Here is a 22,702-nt window from a genome sequence, read left to right as displayed (position 1 = left end):
ATCAACGGCAACTGGTTCGCTGGCCCAGTCACTTGAAACAGAGATCCGAGAATAACCCCTTGTATAATACCATACATAGACGAACAACGAGGCGAGAACCTCTCTAGCCCGTAGTTTCCACTTTCCCACGCAAAACTTGAACTCCTCTGCGCCATGTCCCAGGAACCGGCAGACTACCTGACTCGGCTGAATGCCGCGTACTTGACGATCCTACGGCGAGCGCTCGTTTCAGAGCCGACCGAGGTTGTCACGCCTCGTCTCGAGTGGGACGGCGGGCCGACCACGGCTGTCACGCCGTGATGAGGGACCCCAGGTACGCGCACGTCTCGCGCAGTGCCCCTGCTTTCCTGAAAGTTCTTGTATGATGTATCGCGTCGTGGAATAGGCCGACACGTTCGGTGACGATGGCATGCCCTCGCGCCAGCAAGCTTGCAATCACACCGCCATCTCAGAAGCTCTGGGGGTGCACGCTTGCAGGCTACCAACTGTTAGCTCATCCCTACAAGCCAGTGTTTCGGCGGAACATACCGGACTGTTGAGCATTTGCTGTCGCTTGTTGCGCCCTTTCTTAATGTGGCTCTTGAGTGCGGTGGAATCAAGAGGCTTCAGCAGCTCAAAGCTGCACAGCAGCTCTGATGATACAGACATAACCGCACCCCAATTGTCGAATTCGCCGCAGTACTAGCAAATGGTTAGCGATGTACCCATCATAAAAGGGGTGCGAGGACTGGGTGAACGCACGTTTGGTGCACTGAAGACCGTCACAAGGACCTTGTCGTTGAAGAACTCGTACCCGTCTTCTACCACCATGTGGGCGCGACAGATGAGGTCAAAGTCGTGCACCGCAAGAAAGTCGGTAATAACGCGTTTTCCAAAGCAATAGCTGACTCCTCGCTCGTTGGCTTCCCAGTCTTGTTCCATGTCTGCAGGGTCGGACCAGAGCAAGTCGTTCAACAGACCGTAGTCGGGCACGTCAGTGGGCCGCGCAATGTTCCGGATGTCGTCCATCTGTACCAGAGCCGGTGAGAGACCGCCGTGGACACAGAAGATCTTGCCGGCAACGATGGATGCAATTGGCAGTGTGTTAAAGCAGTCCACAAATGTCTTCCAGATTTTGACGTTGCACCTCCGCTTGCACTCGTCGTAGAAGCCGTATACACGTGTCACATTCGCGCACTCGTGGTTGCCACGCAGCAGAAAGAAGTTCTCTGGGTACTTCAGCTTATAACAGAGCAGCAGCAGTATTGTCTCCAAGGACTGCTTGCCGCGATCGACGTAGTCGCCCAGGAACAGGAAGTTTGAGTTGGGAGGGAATCCGCACATCTCAAACATGCGGAGCAGGTCTGTGTACTGACCATGCACGTCACCGACAATCTTCACAGGGGCATCGAGCTCCAAAAGCGCGGGCTGGCTGAGGAACACCTCCCTAGCCCTCTGGCAGATGGCCACAATCTCGGCGTTCTTGAGACAGACACTCTTGGTCACCTTGCCTGCGTACCCCGCGTCGAGAAGGCGCTTGATGAAATCATCAATGTCAATATCCTTGATGTCCGACATGGCAACTCCGCCGGCGGTAGGGGTCGTGCTCGCGTTGGCATCCGGGCTGGCCAGCTCAGCAGAGGGCGCTGGTTGCGCAGCGGCCCCCTCTCGTCTGACGAGAATCGATTGTCCTGGCTGTGCGGAAGGCCCTGTAGGTAGTGACACGGTACCGGGCGGCTGATCACTCACGTGATCAACCTCTCCCGATGCTTGGGCAGCCGACACGTCCGCGTGCTGTCCACTCTTGATGGATTGCGACTGCACGGGCGACGGCGGCATCTGGTTGTCCGAGGCGGGAGAGTCGATGGACAGGTTCGACATGTCTGTGGTCGTCGATTTCAGCGATGGCAGATCCCCTCTGTTGGCTCTGGATACGCTCGACCTCCCACTCCGTCCAGATCGCACCGAGGCGACATCGGCGGCCTTGTTGGCCTCTACTTCGTTCACGAGCGAAGAGTTGCGGGGGCTGTCTGCGCTTTTGCTCGCGCCCCCGGGGATCTTGGACCGCAAGGATCGGAATGAGCGGGACGATTCCTTGGTGTCTGACTTGCTTAGGGACGGGTACGACTGCAAAGTGTCGCCATATGAGGGGCCGCCAGGCCCGGCGCCTTTGGAGCTGGAGTTGCCCATTGCGGGAGGGTTGTCTTAGCCCCAGAGGGTGTCGCAGGGCAGGCTGAGCGGAGTGTCGTGTCTGAGCGTCGTGTCTGATATTCGGTGTGGTGGTTCGACGAGCTAGTCGACGTTTGCGCTGTATGGAAATAAGAGAGAGAGAGTTTAGTGCATTCGTCTTGAGCAATCCGACATCAATCGCTCGCAGGTTCGAGAGACAACGGGGCTCGACAAATAAAGGCGGAATCGGCGTCGGCGTGTCGATCAGCAATGACGTCGGATCTAACGGACTTATATGCGTGGGCTATGTAGTAGTAGTGACAGCTCGGAGATAAAGGTGTCGATGAGGGAGGCGGATGTGTGCGCGAGTCGATGGGCTGGCTGGCTGGTCGACACGGATTGTGAAAGTGAGGGCGGAAGACCGGTGGCGGTCGTTGTAGGATATGGGATGTGTGAGAATGACTGTTTCGCAAGGCGTGGACGGAAAACCCTGCCAATCCGGCCTCCAGCGGTTCACCTCAGAGGCCTGCTGCGGGGAGCTTGCCTCGTGGTGTGGCAGCGGCTCTCACTATTGCCTGATGGTACGTGCACGATATGCAGCCGCTTGACGAAGGCGCAGGGCAACACGAATGACGGCGATACTTGGAGCAGTCGACGAAGCGAGTGACTTTCGGATTTTCAAACTGTGTCTTGGCCTTCCTGTTCAAGTTCGTGCTGGCTGGCTGACGCCGAAGACGGACAGGTGAAGGACATGGAGGCCTGCGGCCTACTGTAGGTATGTTAGGCACGGGCACGGCAAGCACAGGCCACTTGGGCTAGGCGGGATGGGACTGTGAGACTGATAAGGCTGTCTAATCAGTCTAGCGCGAAGTGAGAGTGCGTGAAACTTCTTGGCGGCTTGCAGTCCAGGATTCTGAAGCTGTTCTCGAGTTCATGTGGCCCTGAGACGCGGAGGGCAGGACGGAAAAGGGACAGGGAGGCCTGCGAGTGGTACGTAGAGGCTCCTAATCAATGTCTCGTCGTGCCTTGGAAGGTGGTGCATGCCAGCAAATGCGAGCGTTACTGGCAGATGCGATGAAGAACCAGGTCCGGGCACTCGATTGGCTGCTTGGCATCTGGGGATTTGATTAAGGTTTGGACTGTTCGAGACTGACTCGGACCGTTGGAACTTGGATGTGCATGACCACGTCCGAACCCCTTCTGCTCAACTACTACCATTCTCCGCGCATACGGCTAGCAAATGAGAGCTCGATCGAGTTGTGAGCATCCATCCACATTGCTCTTTTGACGATGACTGCGCCAGTCTCCTGGCGCGGGTTATTTCAAGTGTTTGGGCTGCAGACGCCAAACGTTTGAGCGACAGGGTAGCTAGTGTGTTGCGGCAACGTGGTTCCTTACTTTACGATTCACAGAGCACCAATGGAGCAAGAATGTAAGAGCCCCGTACAATAGACCGCGCATCAGAGTGGTACATACGAAAACGGCCACGCACTAATTACTCGGCCCTACTGAGGTACGATAGCCAACTAGTGAGAATGACATGCCACAATGTATCGTGCAGGGTAGGTCAAACTTCAACGTCACAGGGAGGGACCCTGGGCTCTCACTCTTGGATTTCGTTGATAAAATAACTTGGGAATTGTCTATATTACTGCGCAGAGTGGTGACGGGCTCATACACCAACAATGGGCCATTGGATTACTTAACAGTTTCAAATTTCTAGCACGTGAATTCCCACACTCGTCGACTGGAGGCGGCGAGAGGCGTTGTGGCTGGAGGTGCTAAATTTAGCACAGTTAAGTTTAGCGTCTCAATCGGGCTGTGTAAGCGTTGCTACTGTAGCAAGCCCCTGTTTCCTTGGACCAAGGCTACTACGTACGCGAGCGTTGCCAACCTCGTCGCATGCTGTCGACACATCGATGGACTGTCATATTGTCGTAATTCGAGCAAGAGAGCGGTGTCCATGTTCAAGCGTAGTTCAGTGCAGCAGCGGGAGGCCGCGAGTTGTTGGGTCGATCATGCTCGTGCGCTGAGCAGATCTGCACATGTTGCTGTGGAGATTGCCTGGACAGCCTGTTTCAGGGTCCATCTTTACTGTACATGAGGGTGACGCATCCGATGCATCGGTGCGAGATGTACGATCAAACTTTGTCGTACGGGACCAGAAGGGACACCGCTTGGGTTTGGGCCTTGGCACGAGCAATGCGTAGTCTAATTCGCGTCCAGGACCCAGTCGTCGACCAAGGGCGCCTTGTAGTGGATTGAATGCGACTGCAGAGGATGCCAGCGCGGGATGAGGCTCAATCAGGATGCTGACGACAGCCTGCAAAGCGAGATATTTTCCCCATGCACATCTTCCCTGAAATAGGATGAGTTATCCAGTTGCTGAAAGTGAGATCTCCATCGACTGGACGCGTCTCCCCAGCAGCAGCAGCGCGCAGCAGAGCAGCGCCCCCACCCCCTGGGGCATTCTCCAGCCGTTACTGCGCCACGGTCCAGCCTTCACTGCAGTGCCCTGCCTGCCCTGCGATGTCAGGCTGACATGCCGACAGCAGCCTGGCATGCCAGAGACTGCTCCTCGTGTTTCAATTATAAGACGGTCAGCTTCCTGCATCCTCTCTGGGCATCATCCTCCATCTCCCGCGTCTGTCACGTTCCCTCTCCACCGTTTGGCAGCTTGTTTGTTCTCGACAACAATCATATCTACTTCCTATCGGATAGCTCAAGCTAGCGGCTCGTCAAACAAACTCGCCTACGACCAGCATCACTATATTCACCGACCTTCTCCACCACCACACCTACTACTTCCCACGGCTTCGAAAGACCCAAGCCGGCATCATGAGAGCGGGACGCTTCGCCTGTGTGGCCTTGCCCATCATCCTGACCGTGGGCGCCATCATCGCGTTCCTGGTCGCCACTCTCTCCGGCGTCGTCCACAACTCGCTCTACATGTTCACGGTGAACCTCGAGGACATGACGCTCGACGAGGCCACGCTCTCGAGCCTTGCGGACAACTTGGGAATCGACACTTCCTCCCTTAGCGACCTCACGAACTCGCTCCCCGACGGCGTCAGCCTCGACGATCTCAAGGCCAAGCTCCCCGACGGCGTCAGCCTCGATGACCTCAACCTGGACAACATTGACCTGAGCAATCTCGACCTGAACAACTTGGATATCAACGACCTGCTGAACAGCAACAAGAAGCGCGCGGATGCCAGCGTCTCGGCTGCCGACCTGAACCTCGGTCAAAAGTACGAGATTGGCCTCTGGGGCTACTGCGAGATCAAGAACAAGACGGACGGCGATGGCACCACGCGCGACTGCATCAATGCCGAGTTTGACTGGGCCAATAAGCACTTGCGCAGTAACTTGACCGAGGCGTTGCGGAACCAGATCCCCGACGAGGTGGAGAATGCCATTGATCTCTTCTCGACGATGACTCGCTACACCGAGATTGTCTTCATCGTCGCGCTTGCGGTCTTTGGTCTCGAGCTCTTCCTCGGCATATTTGCGTCCTGCACCCGCATCGTCTCGTGCCTCGTGTGGCTGATTGGCCTGGCTGCCATTGTCCTGTCCATCGCGGCGGCCGGCATGGCGACGGCCATGTCCGCGATTGTCATCGGTACCATTGAGGCCTCGGCGAAGCAGTACGGCGTCCACGGATCGATCAACACGCAGTTCCTCGCCACCATCTGGATCGGCTGCGCCTTTGCCGTCGGCGCCTCTGTCTTTTGGCTGTTCACCATCTGCTGCTGCAAGCCCGAGCACAACAGCCACAAGAACCGCGACGGCGCGGACGACCACGAGAAGCTCATGGGCAACCGTGCGTCGGGCTACTACCCCATTGGCGGCACCAACCACCACGCGAATAGCGACCACGAGATGACCACGAGCACCTACCACAACCAGTTCCAGCCCACCTATGGCCAAGCCTACAGCCACACGCCCGCCTACAGCTCGAGTGGCCGCTCGGATGCTGGCTACGAGCCGTATGCTCACCGCAACTGACAAGAGAGAGATGGGTGATTGCGGAGGAGCGCAAGTTCACGACGTAATGACAACATGGCTTTTTATGCATTTGCAGCAGGCGTTTTTGGCATTGGATATCGAGCTGTCTCCCTACTTTGTTGGGGGCCATTCACTGTGCGGATCAGACCATGATACCCGAGGGGGAAACAATACTCAGATAGACACTATTGGATGAAATTAAAGATATCATATCATGTCTCTACACTTAAGGCGACATGGCCTTGGACGTAATTAGTTTGTTGAAAAAGCTCGAGAGGCCTGCCTCGCGACTCGAAACTTTTCCCGGCGGACTTTGTATGTGTGGACCGCAAAAAACTCCCTTCACCATAGCCTGGCTATTTCTCTTGCTGCCACTCATCGTCATGCAGTCAAGCAGAAGCAAATTGTTCAGAATTTAGTACTGATAGCCTGAACATCTGATCATGGCAAACCAGGTGGTGCCTTGAGACCTATTTTGCCTTGACGACTGAGACCATCAATGTAGTCGGAAGCAGGCGGAGTTGGAAGCCAACGTGCGGTTGCGAGAAGACGACCCTGTTTCTTTCAGACTCGCCAATCCTTTTACACCAGTACTCGCTTCCAGGCATGCGTGATGGTGCTGGTGCAGTATTGAAGTGGTTTCTTATCCAGGAATACCACGCAGGCGACACAATACCCTGTTGTTACCCACGGGTGCCGCCGAGCTAAGGATGAGGAATTTCGGAAAACCGCCTGTACCTACGTAACAGATGGGATTGTTTGGTCTTGGCGATAACGAGGAGTAAGATATGGTCAGGGACTCAGTGCTGCGGGCTAATTAATCAGACCATCTTCCTCGGCATTTTGAGGCCTTAAATAAGGTCCTGATAATCAATCAATCTGTAAAGACTGTAAATGTAATTAGGTTGCCGCTCGTTGAGTGTTTAATCAAACCAATCAAACAACGCGGAAGGGTGCCTGGACCTATTTTTATAGACCCTCCACCAATAAGAATATGTGCATTTCCCCCTCCGCACGGACCGCACCTTTCCCCCGGTCCCTACAACATATAGCTGCCAACCGGGCATCACCATATGCCTCATTTTGTTCATAGCGACCTCTCTACCATCTATCACCTAGTGTATTCGGCCACGGACGAATACTATCCAATACAATCTACATTTATCAATATCAGTCCAAACAGTCAAAACTTGCCCAAAATTTGCGTCAATCAGTCAGATGGACCCCTGGATCTGGCCTGATTGATTGACCCGCAGCCCTGCCCAAGATGGTATCGCGAAATAGGACCTACCACAACAGGATATCATTCCTGCATATCGCAGTCATGGTCATAACGCCAGAAATGATCCTTCGGCGAACTCTGCCTGTAGGGCAGAAGCTTTACGCACGTGGGCATGGCATGTCCTTCTCGTGCTGACTGCCAAGCGTACTTGGCAGGCCTGGAAGCTGGGCAAGACTATAGTAGGACCCTGAACAGTCGAACATAGGTAACAAGACCCCTATACATCGTCGGCACGTGCTATGGTCTGCATGGGTCTCATGTCCTGTGCCTGATCCTTCGCAAAGACTTACATCGTCTCTAGGATTCACCTATCGTCACAACAGATATAGTGGCAGGGCAATGGAACGATGTGAAATCCATGTTAAAAGGGGGCCCGGGCGCCCCAAATTTGGGGCTCGAGTCCAACTCTATTACAGGACCGAGTAAACGCTGCGTCCTGTGCAGACACCTTGACTCTTTCGCACCGTTCGTTGCCCCTTGAGAAGATTATGGTTGTGCTTAGATGGTTTGCTGCGGCGTTGGCTGCGGCCTCCTGTCTAGGCAATGCTGTCTCGGCATATCCTTTCGACTCTGAAGCCGACAATAGCACTGATCCTTTCTCTGATTACCCTGCCCTACTCAAGTCCCGCCAGGACAACGTGGAGTTACGCATCCTGCCCCTCGGTGCTTCCATCATGGAGGGTGTCGGATCGACGTATCACTCGGGGTACGTTCTCAATGTGACAGCTCAACAAGGGCAACAGCTCCCCAAGTGTACTCTTCATAGCTCACCAGCTCTCTATCTACTTTATAGGTCTCGAAAATACGTCCGAATGGCACTCCGGAACGACGGGTATGAGGTCAACATGGTCGGCACGCGCCAGCACGGTACCGACATGAAAGACAATGTGAGCCGTCCCTCCGAACATAACCCTAACCACGTACATAAAGTGTAAGGTCCGAGCCCAACGTCTAATTCATGATCATGACAGGACCACGAAGCAACCTCGGGCGCGAAGCTCCATGAGGTTTTACAAAACTACCTCCCCAGGTCCCTCGCCTACAAGCCCAACATTGTGTACATGAACATTGGCACCAACAACGCCAACAGCGGTCAGGACGTCAGCAACGCGTATGAGATGATGGCCTCTATCCTTGACAAAATCTGGGGGAGCTCCGGCATGAGCGAGACCTGTGTGATTGTTTCGACGCTGCTACCCACAAACCATGCCGAAGGAAGAATCAACCGCATTTCCATGAACCAAGCGTACCGTAACGTTGTCCGAGATAAAGCGAACGACGGCAAGTGCGTCTATCTGGCCGACATGGAGCCACCGGGTGAGGGGTCTGGGTTTCTTGGCCTGGACCAGCCCGTCTGGATGGCCGGCGAGACCATTCACATCCATCCCAACGTACGTGAGAGGCGTACCTGGTGCGGTGTTGCCGCTGTGCTCTGGCTGACAAGATGATCACTCCAGGACGAGGGTCATAGAAGGATGTCTTACATCTACTATGCGGCCATCACAAGGGCGCTCAGGGCCGGCAAGGTCAAAGAGGCAGCCCCGATGGAGCAGAGCGGCCAGCCCAACTGTGACAAGGTTCGAGGCAATGGCGAGTTCTCCCGTGAGTTTCACCTTGTCTAAAGGCCCCGATGACATGGATGCTGTTGGGAGCCGTGACTGACGAATCTGACCCTGCCTCCAGCGAACACCCAGCGCGGCTCGGGTGAGGGCAATGGCATTTACCAGCATTTCTCGTCGGAGCAAGGCGTTATCTTTGAAATCGAGAGCCCCTGGGACCGAAACCAGTGGCGTTGGGCTCGGCTGTTCAGTAGGAAGTACGATGACCTCCTCGGCTGGTATGACTACGAGGAGAATGACCATCGTTTCGGTGTCTGGTATGTCATCAAATCTTTTGTTTCTCCCATCAGCGAGCACGTTGCTGACAAGAGATTCCTTGTGCAGGAAGAACTCGGGAGACGGCGCCGGCAAGTTCACCCGCATCGGCGACCTCCACGGCAACATCTACTGTATTCCCCGCGGCCTGCGCTTTGCAGACGTGGACGGCGACGGTCTCGACGATATTGTGTGCGTCTCGCCGACGGGTGATCTGCATGTCTCCCGGAACACTGGCGACGGGGACCGTGGCTCTAGCAGGCTGCCCACCTTTAAGTATCTCGGTAAGATCATGACCGGCAAGGCCGAGCAGAGCCGCATCCGCCTGGCGGACATTGACGGCGACGGCCGGGTTGACTACGGCGTTGTCCACGAGGACAGCGGTGCCGTGGAGTTCTGGCGCAACTCGGGCACGGGGGAGACGCCAGGCTTCTGGCAGCATCTTGGCATACGGTCGACCATGGTGCCTGGACCGTGGACGTCGACGAGGAACGCAGGCATCCGCTTTGAGGATATCAACGGTGATGTGCGCTTTTTCTTTCTCCGCCCCGTGACTTGGACGTATCGCTGATAAACTACAGGGCCGTGACGACTATATGTGGATGAGTGATTACTGGGGAGAAACGACAACGTACACCAATGCACGCAGCTGTCAAAAGGGCCGCGAGGGCAACGGCCTCAACGTGGCGTGGCGCCAGGCCTTTTTCCGAGGCCAGAATTCGGGCTCGACACACGGCGGCATCCGACATGTCTACCCGAACCGGGACCTCGACGACGACAAGGTCCGCGAGCGGATTCACTTTGCGCGCATCTACGGGCGGGAGGAGTCCTTTGCGTACAGGGACCAGTCCGTCAAGGACTATGTCTTTATGGAACCCACCGAGGGCGACGACAAGAAGTTCAAGTTCAAGGTGCATGCGTGGAAGAACTTGGGCAGTGGCGGCACCAAGCTCGAGGCCGACGGCAACAAGTACTGCAACATGCACGGCTGGTCCGATGGACGCGCGGACTACGTCTGGGTCCGGTCGACGGGCGAGATGGATCGTGAGTACCAACTTGGCAGTCCTCCTCGACCCCGGGTTCGCTGACACGCTGGCCTCTAGTCTACCCAAGTCGCGGCCTGACGCAGGTCGGCAGCGGATCGTTCTGGGAACCGTGGGTGCCCGGCTTCTGGAAGCCCCCTCAGAATATTGACCGTCGAGAGCTACACCTTGCGGACTGGAACGGCGACGGCGCCTGCGATATCATCTGGGCCGACCCCAAGAGAAACCACCGCGTGACCGTCTGGATCAACAACTACCCCAAGACCAAGAGCTGGAACAATGCCTTTACGCAGCTCCAGAACCCTCCAGACCTCCAATGCAACGATCGCAACGGCATTGGCATCCACGATAGTAAGTGAACCTTGCTCTACTCGCTGACTGACCGCGGCTGACCTTGGATCCCTCAGATGCCGTGCAGTTTGCCTATCTCGGCAACGACAACAGGCGCGCCGACTACCTGTGCATCAGGGAGAACGGCCTCGTCAGGGGCCGTCGCCAGCTCAACGACGGTAGTTTCGGGCCCATGGTCCAGTTCAAAAAGGCCGAGGGCGTAGACCGTGCCAATATTCGCTGGGGCGATGTCAACGGCGACGGTCGAGACGATCTCATCTGGGTGGACAAGTTCAACGGCAACGCACGCGTCTGGTACGGCGCAGGCCCGCACGGCAACCCTTCCGCCAACGGCGGCTCCAGCTGGCAGTGGCGCAAGATCGACGAGCCCGTATACGACGGGAGCTACGCGGGTACCTGTCAGTACTTCCCCGACCTCAACGGCAACGGCCGCGCCGACCTGCACTCCATCATGGGCACGTGGACGAACAAGGCCGAGACCTGGTTCAACAGAGACTGCGCGCTGCGAGACGCACACGGCGATGACCCCGGCGGCGACCCCCAACTGCCCGTACAGCCAGGAAATCCCATTGATGGGGATGGCCCAGGGGATGGCGACCACCCTGGATGCGACAGAGAGAGCGACTCGCGCGATTTCCGCGACTTTGACTGCAACGACCCCCTGGTTGCCAATCACTCGGAGGACGAGGATATTATCAAGGCATGGAGCGGGCTCGACGTGCTTGGGGCCTGGCGATCGTCACTCGACTGGTGGCATTGCAAGCGAGCGGAAAGCGACGTGTCCGGCTTCTCCAACGTGGTACGTGGCGCGCCTATTTGTTCTTCTTCTTCTTCTTTGGAAAAAGGCCCAGCTGACAAAGATTCTTTTGGTAGATCTCCGATTTCTTCAACGGTCCTCAAGGGTAAGACTGTGTCCCGCTGCTGGCATGATTCAGCAAACATGTACTGACCTTTGCAACCCGTACAGATTCCGATGCGAAATATTCGCGGAAGTCGGCAATTGCGGCGGAGGAAACGCTCTCCAGTGCGACGATGTCCGGTGGCCCGCTGGCTACTTTATTCTCAACTGGTTCAGGAACATTGCTTCGGTGAGTTGTCCGAGTTGCTACTCACCTGCCATCTTGATCTATCCACACGAGGCTGACTGGCTACCTACCGTACCAACAGATCAACCGGGACTGGGACAATGCCCTCCAGGATCTATCCGACTACACGCAGCCAGACAACGTAGCGACGACCTTTGGCATGAGACCCGACGATACAAACCCCCGACTCGCCATACTCCTCGATGTCGTGGTCATGGGCTATTCCATGGTCATGGGCCCCATATGGAACAGAGGTATGTCCACCCAGGGCAGGACTCACAAGACTTGCTGACATGGCACGTGTAGTGGTCTCACAGTCACGTCGGCCAGGACTAGGAGGTGGAAATGCCGGCACACTCAACGACGAGATCAACGACCTCGTCAAAAACAGCGCCACGTTGGCCAAGGATGTCTACGCCGCACACTACAAAGCGTGAGCAACCAACCCCATTGTGTCATCTCTCACTGCCTGTGGGCACTGACACGTCTTTGCATCGCAGAAAAAGCGACGCAGGCACCAAGATGTCAGTCGCCACAGCCATGAAGGAGATTGTCAACAGCTGGAAAGCCAACGTGCAAGAACTGACGGAAACCATTTTCGACGGGAGTGACTCGTCCAACCTGAAGCTGACGCTGGTGATGGAGGGCGGCGCCATGTTGCTGGAAAACGCTCTCGATGGCGTCAACAAGGCCGCCATGACGGAGGCCCTGCACAAGACACTCAATGCCCAGATGATCCCCATCACGTGGAGCGTCTCGGCGGAGGACATGTATCCTGTCATCATCAGAGTGCGTGCTCTTCCATGTCCCTCAACTCCAGTCTTCCTCTGCTGACAAGTCACCCACAGGAGGAAATTGGCTGCACCGAACGGCCCCGAATCGACTGGACAAACAGCAATGTCGACTGGGTGACCTCGGGGGCCCACGGCCAGAGGCTCTGCATCGACGACGTGAGCTATTGGCTCCTCGCGCCGCGCAAGTTCAACCAGTGCAAGACGACGGCCGAAGGGGACGTGCTCAGCTGTCCCGCCTACGACGTGCCGCCCGGTTTCGATGCGCTGGAGAACAACGAGTACGACGTCAACGTGCGCGACGTCGTCGAGGGCTCCATCAACACGTGGGTACACAACGGACGCAGGAACGGGGGGCCCATCCCGGACATCAACACCGAAGCCATGGACGCGATTGTCGAGCGGAGCCTCCGGGCGCCTGGCTTCTTCAGGATCCCCGTCTGCGACATGGCCGAGGTCAGGGACAACTGGGAGAAGGCGTACAATGGTGCCAAGCCCTGGAACAACTTTCCTTGCGACGAGTAGATACAGTAGAGCCTAGTATCCTTCAGCAATGGATCTCATTAGTAGCTACCTTTAGAGACTGTTGATCAAATTATGGAGATAGTGCGGATCTTGAAAGTACCTCTTCCATCCGCTATTCTAGGTGGAGGGCTAGGTAGACTCGGTCTCTGCACTATTGCCATAGTTTCTAATTTCTAACCCCTCCAAAAACGCGCCGCCCCTCCACCAACAGGGATTTCAACCACGGCATGTCATCCCCAAACCCAGCGCAGTCCGCGCCCACACGAGAGTTCACGCAAGTCCCCGTGACCTCGCTCGCATTCTGCCAGACACACGGTGGCCGCAAGTTGGTCCTGTCAGGGGAGGACACGGAAGTCAGGGTCTACGACGCAGAGTCGTCCGCGCTCCTCTGCCGTGTCCCTGTCTTCCACGAGCAGCCTGTCCACGGTCTGTCCATATCGGACGGGAAAGTCCTGGCATGGGGCGCCAAGCATGTCGCCGCCTTTGAGATCCGGGGCGTGGAGGAAGGCATACGTCCACGGGTGGTTAAGGCGCTGGCACCAGACTGGATCTACGATGGGCGGTGGAATCCGTTCAACACCTCGTCGGCCGTGCTCGTGACGGCGCATAACGAGGTTGTCAGCTTGATTGTGGCCCTTGATGAAGGCAAGATGGGTTGCACAGAGGTGGTCTCGCCTGCGCGACCGAATCTCTACTCGGCAGAGCTCGCGTGGCTAGATGAGCACACAGTTCTCGTGGCTGCCGGCACAGCGTTTGGTGAGATTCTGATTTGGAAATACTACACACAAAAAGATGCGAGTGATTCGTCTTCGTCTTATGAGATGCTCTTTGTCTTGACGGGACACGAGGGCTCGATTTATGGGGTCAGCATTGCGCCAGAAGCGATCGACATCCACGGGGAGAGTGTCCGGCTTCTGGCGAGCTGTAGCGACGACAGGACGGTACGAGTGTGGGACATTACGGAGAGGGCCGCGAACAAGAAGACGTACGACAGTGGTCACTTCAACAAGGCCAGGGAGACTGGCTTTACCGACTACTTGGCGGCCGACAGCCAGCCCGTCATGGACGCTGTGCCGCCCGTGTCGATGGCCATGGGTCACCTGTCAAGGATATGGGGCGTCGAGTTTGGCGCCGGTCCGAGCACGGACATGGCCATTTACACATTCGGAGAGGACGCAACGACGAATAAGTGGCAGCTTGTCATACATCCTCCCGCATCTCCCGACGATGTGGACGCTGGGAAAGCCCTGACGGGTCGACTGCATCTTGTCAAGACGTACTCCTACCACGATGGGAAACATTTGTGGTCACACACGGTCCTCAGAGAGCAACAACGTACCCTCATCGCGACAGGCGGGGGTGATAGCCGGATCACACTGATCAACGACGAGCGACGATCACAGCTCGAGGCCGACTCTCATGATGACTCGTCGACAAAGCTTGACGTGCGGGACATTTGTCCGGTCGACTCTGTAGTGCTGCCACCAAGCAAGAAGCCAGAAGTGCTAGGTCGCTTCGACTTTATAGCCCCTGGCCAGATACTCATGACGACATCCACCGGTAGGCTTTTACTGGGACACCTCGGCTCCTCTCGTCGTGCGTGGGAGCGCATTGAGTTGGAGGCGTCCGTGCAGGAGGATCTCAAGGGATGCTACGTGCTCAAGTGCGCCTCGCCGGGGAAAGCGGTGCTAGGCACAACCGGAGGCAACGTCTACCTGTACAATGGGAAAGCAGGCACCATTGCCCACGTAACGCACGTGAAAGGAAAGATCACCGACATCTACTGCCTCAGCCAGCCTGGACAGATGTCGCAGATTGAGATCTTGGTCCACGTATTTGGCGACGTACAGCCGCAGTACCTCGTCCTCGACCACGAGACGGGCAACATACTCGATGCGGTGGATCTATCAGGGCTCGATTACCGCTTCGTGACCACGTCTGCGACCAAGATAGGAGACTATCTCCTCATGGGCTCCCGGAGTGGTTGGCTGTCTGTCATGAGCCGGCGTGGTCCGGGCTACAGCCGCGTCCTCGAGTTCCCCTGCCCCAACAGGGACGCCATCACCTCGGTCGTGCCGTTGCCGAGACGCGCGGGCGAGAAGGCCCCGGGGACGGAGTTCTACATCCTGCTGACCACGCGAGACGGAAAATACCGAATCTACGAGTTCACGCACGCCCCCGACGCCTCCTCGCCGAGTCTGGCGCTGTGCCACGAAGCGTGGCTGCCCTTTGGACCGATGATCGAGGGCGCGTGCTTCACGGCCGATGCCACGCCCGAGCTTTTGATCTATGGTTTCCGAAGCAAGCACTTTGTGGTATGGAACGAGACGCGGCGCGAGGAGTGCCTGTCCGTCGACTGCGGCGGTGCCCATCGCACGTTCAGCTTCCAGCCTGGGGCGCTGGCCACGGATCCATTGCGATGCGCCTTTACAAAGGCGTCCAGACTGAGCCTGTACGCGCAGCAGGCCTCGCACGCCCGGCATCTGAAGAGCCGGGGCACGCACGGTAGGGAAATCCGCGCGTTGAGCTCCAACGGTCGGTACCTGGCCACGGGCGCGGAGGACACGTCAATTCGCATCTGGGACTACCGAGGGCTGCAGGGGGATATGCAGTGCCTGGCGTCCATGAAAACGCACGTCACGGGGATCCAGTCGGTCAAGTGGCTTGGCGACAACTATCTGCTCAGCAGCGCCGCGAACGAGGAGCTTTTTGTGTGGAGGGTGAGCCCGCTCAAGACGGCCTCGACGACGTATCCCGTCCTGGGCGTCATCTGCGAAGCCATCTTTGACGACAAGACAGCCGTGGGGGACCTGCGTATCCTCGACGTGGACGGCGGTGTCGTCCAGCAGGATGGGGAGGAGGAGGCTCTGGTGCTCAGCTTGGTCCTCTCCAACTCCACATTCCGCACGTACAGGTATACGCGCCCCACGGGGTTCCAGCTTCTCGCAAAGGGCGCCTACACGGGTGCGTGTCTCACCCAGGTCCGTCAGCTTGGCCGGCTCGGGGTGGAGGGAGGAGAGTCGGCACTGGTGGTGACAGCCGCCACGGATGGGCATCTGGTCCTGTGGAGGGCCATTGCGCAAGAAGGAGAGGCCGCCGATTCTTCAGCGTTGGTGTACACGCTGGCGGCATCGCTGCGACTGCATCAGAGTAGCATCAAGTGTCTCGACATGGTGGCACTGTCAGACGCAGAGGCGGTCATTGTGACCGGAGGCGACGACAACGGACTCGGTATCACGACTCTCGCAAGGCGTGGGGGAGAATTGGCCTTTTCGAGCAGGGGCATTGTCCCCAGTGCGCATGCGGCGGCCATCAATGGGGTGATTGCGGCGAGGAAGCAGGATGGCGTTGTCGTGGTGAGCGTCAGCAACGACCAGCGTGTCAAGACGTGGTGGATCCGTCAGCACGATAGGGCTGTCGCCAAGACGGGTGATGTGTACAGCGGCGTCGCCGATGCGGGAGATGTCGAGTTCCTGGACGAGGAAGCTGGCCAGTTTGTGGTCGGGGGCGTGGGCCTCGAGATCTGGCACGTTTGATGTTGAAGGGATCGACGTGGCAGATTGACGTGCAACGTCGTGCGTAGGTATTATTATCCTCAAGGCTCATGCATGTGGCCGATCATGCGTCTTGTATCCCTGCCATCCCCCCTAAATGAAACATTCCGTTCAAACAACCAGTGAAGCAGTTTGGAATGCCCGTCGGTGCCGTCACCACAGGCAGTCTCGCTCCCATGCCTCCACGTTTCACATACGCATCCCCCAATGTCCATCATCTCCATGCCTTCAACACCCAAAATCACGCTGATTGAAGAAGGCCAATTTCAATCTGACATCACCCCGGCCCCGTCAGCCCTCTTGGTCCGAGTACGCCCAGCCCTACCTCGTATTCTGTGCCGCTCATGCGGCTGCTATCAAGCCTCTTGGCATCGTCAACGGGTCTCGTATCAGCAACGGTTGTTTCCCTTGTCCCACAGCATGTAGATAACTCTCCGGTAATTAAATTAATGAGAACGTGCACGAGTGTAATTTGCACGTCCGCGTGCCGCTTTCGCTTATTTTCTCCTTTTAAATTGCCTTGCCGGACTTTTCGAGGTGATCGTCAAATCTGACTTTAGACCTCGTCCTCACACTCGTTGCACGCTTACAAGCTTTAAAAAAAAGTGTTGAGCGAGAGCCAGCTAGCACACCTGCCAGCTGGCGCCGCAATCTGTCCAAATTCATTCATTCTATCCCTGTCTCGCTTCTTGCTCGCTGGTCGCTGCCGCATCTTTAGTCAGTCTGTCGCTCGCCAGGGGGCATCACAACTTCGCATCATGAAGCATACTCTCGTTCTCACAGCCATCATGACGGCAGCAGCCGTGTCAGCGGCACCCTTGGCAGCACCGAGAACGACGCTCCCATCGCCAATTGGACCCTCAGGGCCATGTCCAGATGTATGTTGATTGCACATGTGTGGGAACACGGGAAGCTGACACCGACTCCGACAGGCCAAAGTGGATGCGATACTGCGAGGCGACTTGGGCCCCGAGGCGTGCTGCTCCTATGGGAAATGCAAAGGCGGCGTTGTCGTGTCCGTCGGTTGATGAAGCAGCAATCGGAACAAGAACCAACGTGGAAGAGAGCGAGAGAGAGGGGGAACAACCGGCGGCGTCGTCACTTGACGATTCCGGGGAGATATTTGCATCACGACGACATGACAACCTTGGGTACTTTGGCGTTGGACCCAGGAGACAACAGACAGGACTACCAGATATACCCCGGCATATGGATGGTAACTGGAAGTGACAACCATTTGAACCAAAGTGCGGGCACTTTGTGCCATCATAGCAACACGATACCAACTCGGTACATCTTCAGACAATGTTCAATCACATCGTTGCCGGTCTGGTTTGCTTGTGCAAAGTGCAAAGGAGGTAGTTCTCCCACGCCCCCGCCGATCCTCACAGCCAAGCTATGCGCCCTGTGCACAGTTTGATACCCAAGTACCCATTCTGAAACAGCTAGCCCGATGACACTTTGAGGAAGAAACAGGGACACAGTAGTTAGCGTCGCGGCATCTGGCCACTGCGCCTCGGCAGTCAACGTGGTGACCCGCACGGCTAGCATCGACCTGCTCCATCAAGTCATGTGCGCGATCGTCGTGAGGTTATAAATGTTCCCCGCGTCGTACCACGCCTGGCCAACCTTGCCCCAGCCTCGAGATCGACCATCAATGGAGAAAGGACGGCCGACTGCATGTGGAAACCATGGCACATGATGTTGACAGACATGTCTTGCCCAGTATAGCATGGCCAACTCGGAGAGGGCACATCCGTTCGACTCAACGAGGAGATCGGCGTGTTGTTGTACTAGGGCCCGGCTGGACGGTGCGTCTTGGTCATCATGTACAGCTTCAAAGGCGTCAAGGACGATGATGAGACGCGGCTCAAGAACAACCAGCCCTGGGCAGCCGAGCAGAATCCACGTCAGTAGCCGGTGCCTCGCTTGGAGCACATATGCGAGTAATTAATTACTGCAATGTCACATCCGAAAATGCGTGCCAAACCGCATGGACAGCTCCTTTTCTCCTGCCGGATATATTCGCGACAGATTCAACCGGAGACCAACCACGAGGGGCAAGTGCCATCCCACCCCCGCCGGACCTCACAATGACCGGAGAAGATGCGATAGGATGCGACCTGGTCAGATGCGACACTGCAATCAATCCACCAGAACCGTAGCCGGCAAAGTAGGTCAGTGTCCGAAATTCGTGTCGAGAGAGCTTGTGCGAAGCGAGCCCTGAGGTTTAGGCAGCGGCTTTCGGGGAAAGCCCAGTCAAGTCCCCGATGGGGCAGAGAGTGCTTGTACAAACAGACAGACAGGCCACAAGCTGGTCGCTTGTGTTCAAGTGCAGACAATGCCATGTCATGCGCCGCAAGCCAGCAAGCCATGGAATTCGAAAGTGCTCCCTGTTTGTTCTGAACGGGTTCCTGGGTTGGGGTTCTCGCATATGGTTCCCGGCTGAACTGAGAGTTTCTTCCAGAAACCCAGGATCCGACTATGAGCCCGCCGCAAACGACCCCTCATGACGCGACACAGCGAAAAGAATAGGGAATCAAGACGGGGTTGCGAGCCAATGCTGGGCTGTGTATTGCCGCAAACCAGAGGTGATTGGCGCGGAAGTTGAGCGTCGCTTTATCGGCCTTAGGCTGCCCGAGCCTGGGGCCGGTTGACCCCACACCCGCTCCTAACGTTGGGGCCCTAGCTAACAAATTCCTGCCTCCAAGCCAAAGCGGGCACTCCACCGAGGGTCGCGACATGACATTCGTTCACACACGTACGTGGGGGAGACTGTCGGATGCGCCGTCATCTGGTTCGTGGCCGAGGGGTTGGCGGTGGCGTATATAGGAACGAGGTCTGGCCTACCGCGCATCGCTGCTTCACTCCTCTCGTTGTTTTCCCCAGGTACAGCTTTTCACAGGTATCTGACATCCGCGTCGTGCCTTTCTCCCACGTCCAAAGAACACCAGAAACGCCCCCAGAATGAGCCCCTCCGCCGTCGACAACTCCACCAGCGTGGACACCAGCAAGGCGCAACTGAAGCCCAACATTGGCGTCTACACCAACCCTGCGCACGACCTCTGGATCACAGAGGCGGAGCCGAGCGCGGAGAACGCAAAGACCGGGGCTGACCTGAAGCATGGCGAGGTGACCATCGCCATCCGGAGCACAGGAATCTGTGGGTGAGTAAACGAGAGGTGACGATGAGGCGGCGGCTGCGAATTGCGCATGGGCTAACCCAGAGACCAGCTCCGATGTTCACTTTTGGCATGCGGGATGCATCGGCCCCATGATTGTCGAGGGCGACCACATCCTCGGCCACGAATCTGCGGGTGACGTTATCGCCGTCCACCCATCCGTGACACACCTCAAGGTTGGCGACCGCGTCGCCGTGGAGCCCAATGTCATCTGCAACGAGTGCGAGCCCTGCTTGACCGGTCGCTACAACGGCTGCGAGAAGGTCCAGTTCCTTTCGACGCCGCCGGTGCCTGGTCTCCTCCGTCGCTACGTGAACCACCCGGCCGTGTGGTGCCACAAGATTGGAAACATGTCATACGAGGACGGTTCGATGCTGGAGCCTCTGAGCGTGGCGCTGGCTGGCATGCAGAGGGCCAAGATCGAGCTTGGTGACCCCGTCCTCATCTGCGGTGCCGGGCCCATTGGTCTCATCACTCTGCTCTGTGTCGACGCGGCGGGCGCCTGCCCCATTGTCATCACCGACATCTCCGAGTCCCGCCTCGAGTTCGCCAAGTCCATCTGCCCGCGCGTCATCACGCACAAGGTCGAGCGCGGCACGGCCGAGGAGGCCGGCAAGCGCATCGTCGAGTCCTTCGGCGGCGTCGAGCCCGCCGTGACCATGGAGTGCACGGGCGTCGAGAGCAGCATCGCGGCCGCCGTGTGGGCGAGCAAGTTTGGCGGCAAGGTCTTCATCATTGGCGTCGGCAAGAACGAGATCAACATCCCCTTTATGAGGGCGAGCGTGCGCGAGGTCGACATCCAGCTGCAGTACCGCTACAGCAACACCTGGCCGAGGGCGATCCGATTAGTGGAGAGCGGCGTGATCGACATGAAGAGGCTGGTGACGCATCGCTTCAAGCTCGAGGACGCCATCAAGGCGTTTAAGACGTCGGCGGATCCCAAGAGCGGCGCGATCAAGGTGCAGATCCAGAGCTTGGAATAGAAGCTCCATCAATGTCATCAGGTTCGGGGGGTAACAGGAGTTGCGGGTTCATCGGGGGCAACAAATAGATCGCCACAGTTTTTTTTGGACGTGATTTCAATGCATGAACTCTGGTTTTGTGAGCATGGTGTATTGAGAAAGTCATTGTATGAGGCAAAAGTGAGAATTCATCAGCGGACGATACTGATGATACGTGACTGTGTGAGGGCGGACGCGACTGTGGACCACACGATGAAGGCAAGAGCTCCCTTGGCCTCCTGCTCTCAGAATGGCCACCCCCAAAGAGGACTAGCGTGCATCACCGACCACTCACGGCCAGCGAATTCACCCGAGATTTTTCTGCCCCGTCCAAAGAAAGGCAAGTCCCTCAAACCGCCTCCGACCACGCCATCACGACGACCGACTGTCCAACTCCCAATTGCGATCCCACCACCACCCCCGGCTCGACCTCATCTGTCCCGTCTTCCTCTTCATCAATCGCCGGTCCTCTTCCTCGTCGTCAAAGAAAAAACACACAGCCGACACCATGTCCGCCGCCGCCGCCCGTCCCGTCCTCCGCTCGTCAGCGCTGCGCTTCGCTGCCCGTCGCTACCAGAGCACCACCACCCAGAAGGCCACCGAGGCCGCCAAGGAGTCGGCCACCAAGGCGCAGGAGACGGCTCAGGAGACCACCAGCAAGGCCCAGCAGGGTCTCTCGCGCGTCACGAGCGCGGCTGGCGGTGCCGCAAAGGGCCTGACCAGCGCGCTCGGCAAGATTGGTGGACGCACTGGCCGTCTGTTTGCCTTTATTGAGCGTACGTAGATCGATCACCCACAATGGGCGCCCATTCCGCACAGGGGGAAGCAGAAGTACTGACGAGACGCCGGGAATTGTATAGGCCAGACACCCTTTGTCGTCTACTACTCCAAGGTCGGCCTCGAGATGGCCAAGTACGTCGCCCACGGCCAGAAGATGAGCCCTCCGTAAGTCACCACGCACACACGCCACGCGGCATCGACATGCAGAATCGCTGACACGAGTTCAGGTCCATTGCCACTTTCCAGACCTACTACCAGAACCTCTTCCAGTCATTGCGATCCGGCTCCCTCGGTGGCCAGTCCGCACAAGGCCTTCTCCAACGTGCCCGCAACATTGGCCCGGCCCAGCTCGCCGCTGGCGGTGTCGTCGCTGCCGAGTGCCTCGGTTTCTTCACCGTTGGCGAGATGATTGGCCGCTTCAAGCTCGTTGGCTACCACGGCGAGACTGGTGCCCACCACTAGAATTATCCGCCGACAACAAGGTTCGAATTGGATGTACGATTTGAGAGCAAGCAGGCAGCAGCAGCAGAAGCAGTGGCAGCGGCGCTGAAAAGAGCGGATGCCGATAGACGAAGGAGGACGCAATAGACGCAAGAGTTTGCACATGGGGGAGGCACGGTAGAGCATTGTCAATTGGGCAATGGAGGCTTCTTCTGTTGTCTCCCGGGCCAAGGCCCAAGGTCATTTACGTTTCTTTTGTAGTAAACTGTACAAAACAAGCTGAACAGGAAACCTATGTTTTGCTCGCACACACTGCGGTTGATGTATCGCACATTGCCCATGAGCAACCCGATGGCAGCTCAGCCGGAACGCTCTTCATCGACGTGACTGAAGCTACAGCTATTAGACGAGAAGAATGTGGTCCTGTGGAACCGCATGTTCCCTATCACCACGACGAAATCCATCGCAACCCGATCCCGATCTATATCAACGCACGGCTATGCAACTGCCCGCTTTGCAACCAACCAACAAACAGACCATTTCTTCCCATTCAACACACATTGGTTGATTCTGCGCGTGCGCAGGCTCGCAACAGTGTAGGTACGCTCATCGCAGGCGCTATTTTAATAGCGATTAT

The 22,702-nt window shown here is 57.1% G+C and overlaps 7 protein-coding genes across 7 annotated transcripts; 6 read left to right on the top strand and 1 right to left on the bottom strand.

Moving 5' to 3' along the window:
• Nucleotides 1-448: 448 nt before the first annotated feature.
• On the bottom strand, nt 449-2,169 carry F5Z01DRAFT_672617 (calcineurin-like phosphoesterase; the record flags this gene model as incomplete). Its single annotated transcript, XM_046264833.1, has 3 exons — nt 449-478; nt 529-681; nt 742-2,169. The coding sequence occupies 3 exons, from the start codon at nt 2,167-2,169 to the stop codon at nt 449-451; spliced, it is 1,611 nt and encodes a 536-aa protein (XP_046119899.1).
• A 2,705-nt stretch (nt 2,170-4,874) lies between these two features.
• On the top strand, nt 4,875-6,274 carry F5Z01DRAFT_531081 (uncharacterized protein). Its single transcript, XM_046260453.1, has one exon. It carries the CDS (start codon nt 4,987-4,989, stop codon nt 6,154-6,156), a length of 1,170 nt encoding a protein of 389 aa, XP_046119898.1. The 5' UTR covers nt 4,875-4,986; the 3' UTR covers nt 6,157-6,274.
• Nucleotides 6,275-8,851: 2,577 nt separating this feature from the next.
• On the top strand, nt 8,852-12,149 carry F5Z01DRAFT_531189 (uncharacterized protein). Its single transcript, XM_046260454.1, has 9 exons — nt 8,852-9,040; nt 9,122-9,314; nt 9,382-9,838; nt 9,894-10,356; nt 10,416-10,706; nt 10,763-11,505; nt 11,580-11,608; nt 11,674-11,794; nt 11,874-12,149. The coding sequence occupies exons 1-9, from the start codon at nt 8,914-8,916 to the stop codon at nt 12,081-12,083; spliced, it is 2,634 nt and encodes an 877-aa protein (XP_046119897.1). The 5' UTR covers nt 8,852-8,913; the 3' UTR covers nt 12,084-12,149.
• A 445-nt stretch (nt 12,150-12,594) lies between these two features.
• F5Z01DRAFT_698750 (WD40-repeat-containing domain protein) lies at nt 12,595-16,859 on the top strand (the record flags this gene model as incomplete). Its single annotated transcript, XM_046266364.1, has 2 exons — nt 12,595-13,069; nt 13,354-16,859. The coding sequence occupies 2 exons, from the start codon at nt 12,595-12,597 to the stop codon at nt 16,641-16,643; spliced, it is 3,765 nt and encodes a 1,254-aa protein (XP_046119896.1). The 3' UTR covers nt 16,644-16,859.
• A 590-nt stretch (nt 16,860-17,449) lies between these two features.
• Nucleotides 17,450-17,689, top strand: F5Z01DRAFT_672613 (uncharacterized protein; the record flags this gene model as incomplete). Its single annotated transcript, XM_046264832.1, has 2 exons — nt 17,450-17,539; nt 17,594-17,689. 2 exons carry the CDS (start codon nt 17,450-17,452, stop codon nt 17,687-17,689), a joined length of 186 nt encoding a protein of 61 aa, XP_046119895.1.
• A 1,643-nt stretch (nt 17,690-19,332) lies between these two features.
• F5Z01DRAFT_530404 (chaperonin 10-like protein) lies at nt 19,333-21,069 on the top strand. Its single transcript, XM_046260451.1, has 2 exons — nt 19,333-19,828; nt 19,896-21,069. The coding sequence occupies exons 1-2, from the start codon at nt 19,629-19,631 to the stop codon at nt 20,824-20,826; spliced, it is 1,131 nt and encodes a 376-aa protein (XP_046119894.1). The 5' UTR covers nt 19,333-19,628; the 3' UTR covers nt 20,827-21,069.
• Nucleotides 21,070-21,182: 113 nt separating this feature from the next.
• F5Z01DRAFT_650674 (mitochondrial ATP synthase g subunit-domain-containing protein) lies at nt 21,183-22,376 on the top strand. Its single transcript, XM_046263181.1, has 3 exons — nt 21,183-21,620; nt 21,705-21,789; nt 21,852-22,376. The coding sequence occupies exons 1-3, from the start codon at nt 21,353-21,355 to the stop codon at nt 22,084-22,086; spliced, it is 588 nt and encodes a 195-aa protein (XP_046119893.1). The 5' UTR covers nt 21,183-21,352; the 3' UTR covers nt 22,087-22,376.
• The last annotated feature ends 326 nt before the right edge of the window (nt 22,377-22,702 follow it).

This window comes from Emericellopsis atlantica, assembly GCF_019669845.1.
Source record: "Emericellopsis atlantica unplaced genomic scaffold F5Z01scaffold_8, whole genome shotgun sequence".
In the NCBI taxonomy this organism is placed as follows: domain Eukaryota; kingdom Fungi; phylum Ascomycota; class Sordariomycetes; order Hypocreales; family Bionectriaceae; genus Emericellopsis; species Emericellopsis atlantica.
This window is presented reverse-complemented; position numbering and strand designations above follow the sequence as displayed.